The 12,052-nt window shown below is 54.1% G+C and overlaps 1 protein-coding gene across 1 annotated transcript; it reads right to left on the minus strand.

Annotated features, from left to right (window-relative positions):
* Nucleotides 1–4,718: 4,718 nt before the first annotated feature.
* LOC123394857 (spermatogenesis-associated protein 31E1-like) lies at nucleotides 4,719–10,435 on the minus strand. The gene is made up of 4 exons (XM_045089635.1): nucleotides 10,128–10,435; nucleotides 9,694–9,757; nucleotides 9,083–9,143; nucleotides 4,719–8,842 (listed from the first exon to the last, which is right to left on the minus strand). The coding sequence occupies exons 1-4, from the start codon at nucleotides 10,311–10,313 to the stop codon at nucleotides 4,771–4,773; spliced, it is 4,383 nt and encodes a 1,460-aa protein (XP_044945570.1). The 5' UTR covers nucleotides 10,314–10,435; the 3' UTR covers nucleotides 4,719–4,770.
* Nucleotides 10,436–12,052: the final 1,617 nt, after the last annotated feature.

Below are 12,052 nucleotides of genomic sequence, written 5' to 3' on the forward strand. Positions count from 1 at the left end.
CCCTGGACCCCAGCTTCTGGCCACCTTTCAGACTCCTTGGTGCATCTGTTACTGTCTGAAAGAAAAGGACACTGCGTCTTTCTGTTTTTGTTCCTTCTTTTACTTCTTTCTTCCTACTGGGCCTCGTTCCACAAATCATCGGCCATGGGATTCGTGTGCTTTCTCTCAGTGTTATAAGTCACAAGCATCCTTTCCTTCCTTCCTCCATGGTGGGGGCTAGCCAGGGCATCAGTGTCCCCTCAATTTTGCATGGAAAGAGTGGAAGTCCACGAAGAGTCGAAGATTTAAGCACGGACACCGTAGGACTGGCGGGAACTCTGGGTTAGAGCTACTTAACAGATACTGTTTTCTTCCCTGGTCCGTCACTGCTTCACTAAGATAACCCTCGTTTGCAGCAGCCACCACTGTGTCCTGGGAGTGGGTGGCTGGGAGCTGAGGTGTGGTCCTGCCCTGGCGAGGGTGGGGGGCAGGGAGCCCAGGGGAAGAAGTGCTAAGCGTTCTCACTGCCCTTGATCTTCCCTGTTACTACCCTGGGCGGTGGTAGGACTCTATGGGCAGATCATATAGTCTCCAGGGCTCTCCCAGTGGGTCTAGCTGAGAAGCCAGGATCCCAGAACACGGACCCCAATGGTCCCATATACTGTTGGCGGCACAGAGCTGGGCAAGTAACCCCAGTGATGGGACTGGCAGAGCCTGCACAGGAGCACAGGAGCCCGCACAGGCGCCGCAGAAGATGTCAGCGGCTCCTCTGTGCTGACGTGAACCTTTAAGAAACAGCATTGAATGGAAAACACCACCCTTGTATCAGGACACCCAGCACACTTACATCACTTTCAGTGCACAGCGTTCTCAAAAACACAAACTAAAAGGCTTGGAGGCACAAGAATGGAATGGGAGAATTATATCTTTTAACATTTCCACAATATTTGAAGTGGGTTTGTAGAGTGAAAAAAAGTAGTCAAAGTATTTTTTCTAAATCACTGCTTAAGCAGCTATAAACATTTAGAAGAAAAACAGTCAACAGAGTCTGCACACATTCATGAATCTGTCTGACTCCTAACAAGTTTATCTTGGGAGGCATGGAGCATTTCCTATGTTAGAAGTGTAATTATAAATCGTTAAAATGCCCGCTTGATCACAGTACAGAACAATTTTATGGCCTCACTTGAATGCTCACTTAAGAATTTTCTCTGAAATGTACTCAGAACAGAGACAGTTAAACAATAAAAGTGAGGTATTGTAAGACCATAATACTAACTTGGGAATAGTTGGGGTGGAAACCACTGCCCCTGGCTCAGCCTTTCCACGTTTTATTTGTTTGTTCATTTGATTTTTGGGGTGATAAGTTTTAAGTGAAGGAAGGATGGTCTTTAGATGCTTATGGGAAGGAGTGCCAGAATTTTCTGCCTTTCTTCCCATGTGAAGAACGCTTGTGAGGAGCTAAGCTGTACCTTTCTCCTCCAGATGTCCCTGGCTTCTTCTGATGTGGAATCTTGGCACTTTCTGCTGTCCTTTAAACTCCTGGGCATTGGTGAAATCTTGTCATGGGGTCTTTCTTTTAGTCAGAGTTTGTAGGGCTTCTAAGCCCATCCTTCCAAACCCTCCGTGTGCTGACGGCATAGTTGAAGGCATGAGAAAGATGAAGGGTTGACTAAAGACAGTCAGTCACTCAGCACCCTAGTCTCAATGTTTCTTTCTTGGCGTTTCCCTTGAGAATTCCTACTTAGTGTTTCCATCACTCAGCAGTCCTATGTGGTAGGAAAACCGAGGAGTATGTGTAGATAAAACCACTCGTCAGTAAGTGGATTCCTCCCAGTGTGCGCCCTAGGGTGGGGGACGTTATTCCAGAAACCTCCCACTCTCAGTCTCAGGGGCAGGCCTCTCTGGTGATGACCCCTTGGCCAAGAAACTTTTCCGACCTCAACCTCTGTTATTCTTTATTTCTATAAAAAAAAGCCTGATTAACCTTAACCCACAGGGTCATGGCATGAATTTATTGAGATCCTGCTTATGAAAAAAATCACACTTAGTGTCCTGGAAACAGAGCTCAGCACAGGTGAGCCCTTTTCTTTGGATGTCTGTCTGTCTGGTTGAAGCCAGTAAAGAGGCTGATGGGGGGTCCTCTTCCAGGCTCCATGCCAACCCTGGCTGTTTGACAAATGATTAGATGAGAAAACGAAGGAGAGAACCTGACTTAAAAGATTGCCACAAAAGGGTAGTTCCATTTCAGAAAGGGACTTCTCCAGATTGAAAAGTTTTATGACTCACGGTAAATCAAAAGTTCGAGGCCTCGCCGGCCCCTCAGACTCTGTGGGAAAGAATAGGAGGGATGTTTTGAAAGACAGTGACCATTTCTAGGACTTTTCAAATCCCACATCATAGTTTTCCCCATGATTGCAAAGTTGATGTCACTTAAGCGTAGGTTCTTCTCTGTAGCTGATCAGCTGCAGGTCTCTGTTGGTCTGTGTAAGCCTCATGTGTGAAGCTTCAGTCATTAATTCTCTGTCTTGCATTCTTAGCATTTACATGAATGAGATAAATCTTTAGGTGCTCTAAGCCAATGTCCTGACTCAGGGCTTCATGGGGAGGAAACCCTTCAAAAGCACAGAACATCACTGTCATTAGCATTTTGTGAATCCTTCAGTAACGTATTTTCTCCTCTTTTGCATACTTCGAAAGTTAGTTCAAAAATCTCAGGCGCACCTGGCTGGCTCAGTCGATTAAGGCACCAACTCTCAGTTTCAACTCAGGTCACGATCTCAGGTCCTGAGGTCTGGTGGGCACGGGCTCACCGCTCAGTGGGGAGTCAGCTTGTCCTTCTCCCTCTCTCCTTTGTTCCTCCCCCTCTGCCCTCCCGATAGAGTCTAAAAAACAAGATTTTCAGTTAATGTATATTTCACAAAATTTTGGAAACCAACTGTTTTCCGTTCCGTATGTGGCCAAAGACCATCAGAAATGGGTTGCGAGGAGGTGTAGCAAAGCTTGGCCCTCACGGGGTGTGTGGGGGGGAAGCGTGGTCTGTAATGGGGTGCATACAAGCTTCCGGGGGAGATCCTCCTCATAGGAGTCGGCAGTGCAGGATGCCTGCCCTCAGGGCGTCCTCCCCACTCCCCCGTTGTACCAGGGCGTTCATGGCCCCTGCTATGGTGTTGGTCACAGCCCAACAGCAACAGCTGCCCGGTGTCTCTCTGAGTGGGACGGGCTTGGTCTCCAGGTGTTTCTGAGAAGGGCTTGTTGTCTACAACGTGGATGATGATAAGTAATAATAAGTAATGGTAACATGATAAGCGGAAACTTAGCCCCTGTCCCTGCAAGTCCTCGTGGAGGTGTCTGTGTAGGGTTGTGGTGAGGAGCTTCTGTGGAGTCTCTGTGTGGGTCTCCGTCAGAGGTCTCTGTGCACCATCTCTGTGTGGGTCTCCATTGGAGGTCTCTGCACATGGTCTCTGAGTGCGGTCTCTGTGTGGGTCTCCGTCAGAGCGGTGTGTGGAGGATGACGTTGGGCTGGGAGCGGGACACGCTGCGGGGGGGCACCCTCCTAGACTGCACACTCCTTCTGGATATGTTCCTTCCAGGTGGGGGTGGGACGAGCCCCATCTTGTCCACCTGCCCTTCTGGGCTCTAGGGTAACCAAGACCGGCAGCCAGGCTAGTCCCTTGGCCTCTGAATCCCCACCAGTCCCCTGGGAGCCATCCTGGGGCCACACGTGTATGTAAAGATCACAGACCACAAGTCCATCCTGGGGCCTACAGTCCTACAAGCTTATAAAATTGTACAGATGTTAATTTCTCTGCCTGAAGGCCTTGCTGCCTCTGGGCACCTGGTGGTCCATGTGGGAGCTCAGGTGGCTTCTGGACACCCCCCCATCCCCACCCCCTCTACCCCCCCACCCCTGGACTTGGCAGCTGTAGTGGGGCAGAGACCCTGTGGGGACAGCCCCAGGGCCTCTAACTTCTCCCCTCTGGGCCCTTGGGTGGCAGTGGGACACCAAGGGTTCTCAGTTGTCACACCAGGCATAGGCACACCCTGTCACTTGGCCTCCTTCCTGGCATCCCACCCTAAGCACAAGCTCCCCCCACCCACAGCCACACCCCCTCCATCCCCCAGAAGGGGAAGGGGTTGCCGGTTAGCAGGCCCCTTCAGTGCCCTGGGGCTAGCAGGCTGGTCCCTGGGTGTCTCTGTGGCAGCCCCCACACATCCTCAGCGCTGGGAGTGAGCTCGTCTCTTGCTGCTCCGAGTGTGAGAAGAGGGGCTGACAGAGCTAGGACTGGATTCCCTGGGGTGAGAAGGCTGCCAGGGAGGCCATCCTCTACTCTCCGCAGGAGACTGTCGGGGGCGGGCCGGGGGACAGGATTTCTCACCTCTGCCCTCAGGGCCAGCCTTGTGTCTCCCAACTGTGGGCCCCACTCTGACCTAGGACTCCATCTTCCTGGAGCCCGAGCAGGATTTCTGCCTTGGCAGACCCTCCCTGCAGCCACACAAGCTCCAGGTGGAGGGAGAGCAGGAGAGGATGGGCAGAGCGAGTTCCCGGTCTGGGTCTTGTTCACCTTGTCGTGGAAACTGAAGGAGATGAGGAAGGAGGCGGGGGTGGGCCCCACAGTCACCCATCCTCCAAGGCCCCATTTGTTCCGGAAGCCAAAGCACGCCATCAGGGAGAGTGGACCCTGATCCTTCCCACCCCCCAAAGCAGGGCACACACAGAGGCCAGCACCACTCACGAGAAAAAGAACATGTATTTTGGGGAAGCAAAGTAATTGTGGCATGGAGAAGCCATTAGCCCATAGAGGATGTGCTAATGTGAGAAAAAAAAGTTTTTCTCTGCACCGTTTGCGTTTTTTCTTGGAGGAAAGTTGTCGTCCTAGGAAAGGCGTGAGCAGCACAGAGTGGTTGGCCCGGTGTGATGTATCTTTGAAGGAGGCAGTGCCTGGGGCAATGTGGCTTTAGGGTGAGGCCTGAAGGGCCTGGCACCAGGGACCCGCACTGGCAGGGTCTGCCTGGGGCCCCCGGCACCCTGGCGGGGAAGGGCCACACGACCCACTCGGTCTTGTTGGCATAGCTGCGGCCCCTGGGGGTGCCCTGTGGGCTGGCCGTCTCCCTCATCACCCTCCTCTGCTCTTGGTAGGAGAGGACCCTGTGGTAGCAGACACTTGGGCGTGCCGAAGCCTGGAGATCCTTCTGGCACCAGCTGAACTCCGGGGCCCTGAGTCCCTGGTGAGGCACCATTTTCTCTTCTAGGATCTGCCCCACAGCAGTCACGACCACCTGAGCCTCGGCAGAAGTGCTGTCCATGGCCGACCTGCCTGTGGCTTGTCCCCGGCCCTGGGATGACGAAGACTTGCCCTTTTGAAGGGAATCTTCCAATCCTTTGCCTCTACTGGGAAGGAACCACTGGAGCAGGTGCTTCATCCTTCTCCTGAAGTAGTTTTCCGGAGGCACTGCCTCCTTCTTCAGTGAGATCTCACAGGTCTTGCTTCCCGAAGCTTCTGCTGACTCCTGGCTCTGGACGGGGCGTCTCACCTCACTGATCTGGAGGAGCTTCAATTCTGACAACCCTCTGGCAGGCTCTCTCGAGGGGGACCTCCTGGAGCTCTCTCTCTCCTCGTGGGGGACACATGATCTGCTCCGGCTCTTACATTGGTGTTTCAGTCTCAGGGGTCCCGGCTGCCTGAGGGGGCTCTGGCCACGGGATCTTTGGCCACGTGGCACCTGGGAAGTAGATGTCTCTTCACTGGACCTGCTCTGGAAGCCAGACAGACATCCCTGAGAAGCCAAGACGTCAGCAGCGAGGAAAACGTTGGACTGACAGTCTTGAAGGAGACGCTCAGTGGCACAGTCTTGAAGGAGGACCCCAGTCTCACAGTCTTGAAGGAGCACAGTGGGGCTGGCGGCCCGAGGCCGGTTCTCTGACTCCATCAACTTCTGGGGCTCCGATCCGCTGTGCCGAGCCTCAACACATAGCTCTTCGGGGTCTTGGGTGACCAACACAGTAGATGGCAGGGGGCTGTTGCTTTCCCCTGAAGACCCCGATCTTCTCAGCTCGCCAGAGAGGCCTTGGTTGTTGTCCAGCACATGGGGTTCTAAGGTGACTCCCCAGGCAGGGGCCTCCTCAACCTCCCCGGGCTCTCTGGCACTCAAATCCTGGGGCTCTAAGCTGAGTTCTAGCACGGTCACATCCCGTGAGGCCCAACCCCCATTCGCCCTTCTTGGCTCCTTCGTGGCTATTGCTGGACTTGGACTTCCCTCCAAGGTGCTGTTCATAAGAGTCCTTGAGGCAGTCTCACTGTGCCAGATTCTGCCCACAAAGCTGTATGTGAAGGTCCGAGAAGGTGGCCTGGTCTCCTGTCCAGCCGGAGGGCCACCCCCCGGTGAGGTCCCTTCCAGAGTCTGCTGGATTTCCTTACATGTAGGCTGGGGAGCACCAAGGGGACCCCCCCAGGTGGGATAAGACTCTTTCATCACCTCTCCTTGATAGGGCTGAGGAGGATTTCCCACAAACTTGGTCCCTGAGCCGGCCTTGGATACAAAGATGGCTGAGCGGGGAGGGGAGGGCCGGGAGAGGAGGAAGCCCTTCTTCAACTTGAAGATGTTTATAGGCTTGAGAACCTTGAGGGGGAGGCCCCACCGGTGCTTCACCCTAAACCTTATGATATGTGCTTCTAGCATCTGCTGAGCGTATGGACTGAGGATGGAAAAATCATGGGAAGTGGTCATGCAGGGTTCCCAACACTTGGAAAGTGCTGGCTTTCCAGGTTTCCCATGAGGGCTTGGCTTTCCAGGAAGGTCCGAGGCATGGTGGGCAGTGAGCCGGGAAGGGACCTGACCCTCTCTGGACTGCCCCAATTTCCTGAAATGGGCTTGACGGTCTTTTTCTGGGTGTTTCTCTTCTGCGCTGCTTGTGGAGGGCTTCAAGTCTGTGTCTGACTTCTCACGATTTCTTCCTGGAGCCTTCCCTGAAGAGCTCGTCACGCCCCTGTGTAGATCTTTCTGGATCCTCCCTGCACCGGACCTTGAATCCTTGCCCAGGCTTTTTCCTGGCACGGTCCTTCTTGGGTACCGGGACCCAGTCTTCTGCGTGGCCTGGCAGCTTCCATCCGTAGACTCAGACTCGGACGTGGGGCTGTGCCAGTTGCGTGCCTGGGACACTTTCTGGAACTCTTGGTGAGGCTGTATCTTCCGGGATAAATGGATCCTGCGGGGCGGGCCCCTTTCTTGCTTCATGAGCCTCTTCCAAAGGTGCCACTCCAGTTGCTTCCGGAGCTCAGAGTCGATCAAGTTCCCAGGAAGGACAGAGTCTGACCCATGGCCCTTAGGGGCCTGCCCACCCTGTGGAAGGTTGGGAGGACCTCGGCTAAAGACTTCCTGAGATCTTTTCACCACAGCGGGTACCTTGTCACTTTCTAGTTGCTTCTTCAGGAAGTGACATTCCAGGTTCTGAAGGGCAGTTGACACGTAAGACGGTGTCTTCTGGGCTACAGGGCAAGACACCTCGCAGCTCCCCATCTTGGGTGGCAGAGAAGGCGGTCCGACTGGGACAGAGGGTGCAAGGCTTGCCTGGGTCTGGGGCTGAGCTACAGGTGGGAGCTGGGGCTGGTCCAGAGGGAGGGGCCGGGGCTGGGTCTGATCCAGAGGGAGGGGCTGGGGCAGAGGCAGGGGCAGGGACTGGGACAAGCTCTGGGTCAAGGGTTGGGGTGGGGCTGAAGGGTCTTGTACGTCCTGGGTCAGGGAGAGGCCTGGAGTCACGCTGGCCTGAATCTGGAGCGGCAAGGCATGAGAGAGCTCATTGAATATGACGGATGGGAGCTCCAGTGGGGGATCGGTCACCCTAACAGTGGCCACCAGGGACTCGCTGTGCAGAAAGGGGAGACCCCAGAAGAGCTGGCTGCATTTCTGCTCCAAACTGTCCCCTGGAATCTTGGGATGTGGGGGCTTCTCAGCACCGAACAGCTGTTTCGCTTTGCCGCTGATGCTCCAGAAGGACGGGCAGCCCATGGTGTCCTGCCCATCACCTGGGGACTTGAGCATTCTTCCAAAAGACGTCAGCTGGTATTTTGACCTTTCCTTCTTTTCCTTCTCCTTCCAAAACTTCAGTTCTGTTCTCTTGGCGGTTAGTATCTCCAGAAGCTTCTGGATGTCCGGGTTATTGAGAGGGGGGATCCTAGTCTCTCCCTGTCTGTGTCTGGGGTCTCCCCAGAACAAGGCCTCTGGTGGGCCGCCGGACAGGGGCGCTTGACGGGACTCCAAGCATGTTGAGGTGGACAGGTTCCAGGCATTGGCAGCTGCCTGCCACCAGGACAGGGCCGAAATGGGGTAGCGTGAGCGGCCCAGGCCCGAGATGGCTGGGCCAGGAGCTGTCCTGTCAGCTGACCAAGGTGTGTGTGGAGCTGAGCTCTGTGGGATAGGGCACGGCAGGGGTGCCCTTGAGTCACACTGAGGGAGAGTCAAAGGAGAATCCGGCTGCTCTGGGTCCAAGGAGGCTGTCAGAGGCCGAGGGGAGGCCTCGGAAGGAGGGAGACATGGCGGGGAAGGAGGAAGAGCAAGGGGCTGGTGTGAAAAGCCATCCGGGGGGAGGAAAGGCTCTGCTGGCCAGGAAGTACTCAGGGAGGACTGTGAACCGACAGAAATTGAGGTCGTCATTGGTCCTGATGGCAGGGTGGAGGCCAGAGGCCAAGGGGGGCCCGTCAGTGGAGCGTGGGCAGGTGATGGGGCCACAGTGGGAGCAGCGTCTTCCACAGGCTCCCTGCATGGCTGACTGGCTCCAGCTGGTGCCCCTCGGCGCACCTGCCCAGGGGCTGCTTGATGTAAGAACTGGTGATAGCCGCCCTGGTCGGAGAGCCTCGACAGGTGGCTGTGGGAGACAGGAGGCGTGAGCAGCAGCTGGGGCCAGGAGCGGTCCCCACGGCCCTCCACGCCCCACACCCATGTCACAATGCTCCTGCTGTCCCTCAGCCTGGGGCTTTGGTCACAGTTTGTCCCCATGGCTCCTCCCGCCCCCCTCCCATACCCCCAGGGGCGGTTCTCTGCAGCCCGGGGTCACACCATAGACTTGGGGAGGCTCACCCAGGGGAGAAGGGGGCAGATTCTTTACCTTTGCAGAAGAGAGAACAGGTCCTGAACCTCTTCCAGATCCTGTAGGCAATCTCTGAAAACTAGAAACCGGAGACCAGGTCACAGAGGATGGCAGGGCCCAGGTGTCTTACAAGAGGCTGGGTACAATGTCCCTTTAGGGGAGACCTTTGGGGGATAGGACTTGGAAGCCCCAAACAGCACTGTCCAAGGCCACGTGCCCGCACGGTGATTACAGGGTTCAAGATGGGGATCGCTTTGTCTTCCAAAGTGCTTCCTCGTTCATGACCTTGCTGTGGGAGGAAGGACCACGTGGCCTCAGAGGAATCTGAGCAGAGTTGAACAGCTTGTCCACAGCAGAAGTGGCAGGTCCCACTCCCAGTCCAGGCCCTGAGGCCCCTGCTGAGCAATACTGGTTTCCAGCCCCTCAGGGCTTTGTTCTGGCACAGAATCTGGGAAGCCTCTGGATTCTGCTCTCCCTCCTCCCATCCCCCAACCCCCCACCAGGGCTCTGTTTCCTGAGGGATGGGCTCAGGCCCTGGTGTCCTGGAGACAGTGGGGCTGGGCCCTCAGAGCAGGCGGGGGAGGGGACAGTGTAACTGGGGCATGCAGGGCTGAGTGGTGGACACTCACCTTTCAGAGTCTGGTTTTTCTTGCTCCTTCCCCTCTTGCTTCTTCTCCGTGGCTCTGCATGGTACTGAGATAAGAAAACAGAGGGAGGCTGGGACTCCAGCCCCAGCAGCAGGTAACCTGGTGCTCAGGGACCTGACCTCCGCTAAGAGGTAGTTCTTAACCTCTGGTCCTCGGCTACTGGTCACTGTGTTTAGGACGCTGTCCTGCACCCCTCCACCACACCTGGACTCCGGCCTAAGATCTTCAGGGAGAAATCCTTGTGTCCCTCTAACCCCTGCCTGGTCTGGCTTGTCCTGGATGCATGGTGGTCTACTCTCTCCTGACAATTCTATTCTTTCCCATCTCAGGAGTCTCTCCAAGTAACTCGGAAAAGTAGAATAATAGAAAAGAAGACAGAATCACACTCTGCTGGGTCTGGGCCGAGGGGTCCTTACCTTCCTGCTCTTCCTATGTTTCTTGCGTGGTCGTGAGGACGGATCAGGCTGGAAATAGGAAAGTAAGAGGAAGAGGAGCCCCAGTCCCCATACAAAGGCAAGGATGGTATTAACTGCCCAGGTAGTGGGATTGGAGCTCAGCCAACTATCAGTAAGGAATTCCTGAGGGAAGAGATAATTCTCCATCTTTTTCCTCTGAGAAGCATTAGTCCCACCACAGTGCTGCCCTCAGGCAACTGAGCCTAGAGTTAGTGACCAGATCGCACTGCTGCCCTCAGGAAACTGAGCCCTGGGTGTGTATGTGCAGACGCAAGCCTCACGCCCACATCACAGAGCTGTGGTCTGGTCACAAAGGGCCCTTGAGGACAGGTAAGGGACACAGGTAGCTGCACCACATCCCCTCTCTACCGCCTGCCCTGTAGCTCCGTCATCCTTCCACCCTCCCAGGCCTGACACTCCTACCCGCTCACCGTGCTAGAGATAGACCTTTGTCAATTTGCCTTTCATCCTGCATGGAGCTCAGAGAATACCTGTTCCCCTTGGGATCTCCAGTTGTGCTCCATAAGTTTCATAGCTTTTAAAAATCTGGACTTGTCCTTGGAATTTTGGTTAATTCCCAGGAATTTTGTCCTCTGTCTGCAGCTCCATTCTCCCCGCATAATATGTTGTTGCCTTGCATCACCCTAGTACAAATGAAACTCAAATTTCTTTGTGCTTCTTTAGCCATGTGCACTTTGAAAACATCTTAAGATGTTAAGATGCTTTATTTCAATTGTCACTAACTTCAGCTAGAGGGACTTAGAAATTTAATGATTATTCCAAATTTACAAAGTAAGTACAAACCAAAGTGAAATAGTTAAACTTCCCAGGTATGTTTCTCAGTCAGTTCTAGTCTAGTTCTAGTGTAGGATTGGGCGGTTGTAGTTTTTCACTGACTTTCATCCCAGGGCCTGTTGGTTCTAAGGAATCTCCCGTACTTTGGACATGCCCGCCATTTCCTCTTTGGTGGATTAACTGCCTCATTTTTCTGCATAGTCAGGATCATTAAACACCTTAACTCTCATTTTATGTGTATTCAAAGGCATGAAGAGCCTAAGGTGGCCGAGCAGCCATCTTCAGTTCCACTTTAATGGAATCACAGCATGTCTCCTGGCAGCAGCATTCTTCCCTTTGAACGAGGGTCCCTAGATCTGCAGGGCGTGAGGGTCACAGAAACAAGGAGCAAAGTTTTCCTAGTGACATCATTAGGGTGACATGGGTGTCCCTCCATGTCTAGTGCTTGCTGCCTGGACCCGTAAATCCTGACTATGGGAGAAAGAGCATCACATACGGACGCATTGATTCAGAGCATACCCAGTCTCCTGAAGAACATTGCCCCAGGACACATTTTGCCTGCAAGTGATTGCCACCCAGCCAGCTCTGTAACTGAGTCTTCAAGGCCATTTTGTTGTTCTAGCAAGCCAGCTGCTTCGGATGGTGGAAAGCATGGTACGACCATGAATTTTACCATCATGGGCTCACTGCTGCCCTTCATCTGCTATGAAACACATTCCATGCCATGGGTAAACACATACCATGCCAATGGGTAAAGCGTTCTGTGAGTCCAAGGATGGTAGATTTAGCAGAGGCACTGTTTGCAGGCAAGGAAACTTCGTATCCAGAGCAGGTGTCTGTTACAGACGCGGACCCGAGATTTGTGCTTGTGCTGAGGCTCAGGGGTCCGTGGTGTCTGCTGGGCCCTGGACCCCAGCTCCTAGACACCTTTCAGACTCCTCAGTGCATCTATTAGTGTCTGAAAGAAAAGGACACTGTGCCTTTCTGTTTTTGTTCCTTCTTTTACTTCTTTCTTCCTACCAGGCCTCATTCCACAAATCATCGGCCATGTGATTTGTGTGCTTTCTCTCAGTGTGTAAGTCACAAGCACC

Source organism: Mustela putorius, unplaced genomic scaffold, assembly GCF_011764305.1.
Source record: "Mustela putorius furo isolate JIRA1106 unplaced genomic scaffold, ASM1176430v1.1 tig00003845_pilon_pilon_pilon, whole genome shotgun sequence".
NCBI classification, from domain to species: Eukaryota; Metazoa; Chordata; class Mammalia; order Carnivora; family Mustelidae; genus Mustela; species Mustela putorius.

Excerpts from the sequence above, each read along its gene's own strand:
- LOC123394857 (XM_045089635.1), bottom strand. The coding sequence starts at position 10,313 with ATGGAGAATTATCTCTTCCCTCAGGAATTCCTTACTGATAGTTGGCTG. Across the intron at positions 9,758-10,127 it reads AACATAGGAAGAGCAGGAAG|TACCATGCAGAGCCACGGAG; the intron begins GTAAGGACCCCT and ends TTCTTATCTCAG. Across the intron at positions 8,843-9,082 it reads CTGTTCTCTCTTCTGCAAAG|CCACCTGTCGAGGCTCTCCG; the intron begins GTAAAGAATCTG and ends TGTCTCCCACAG.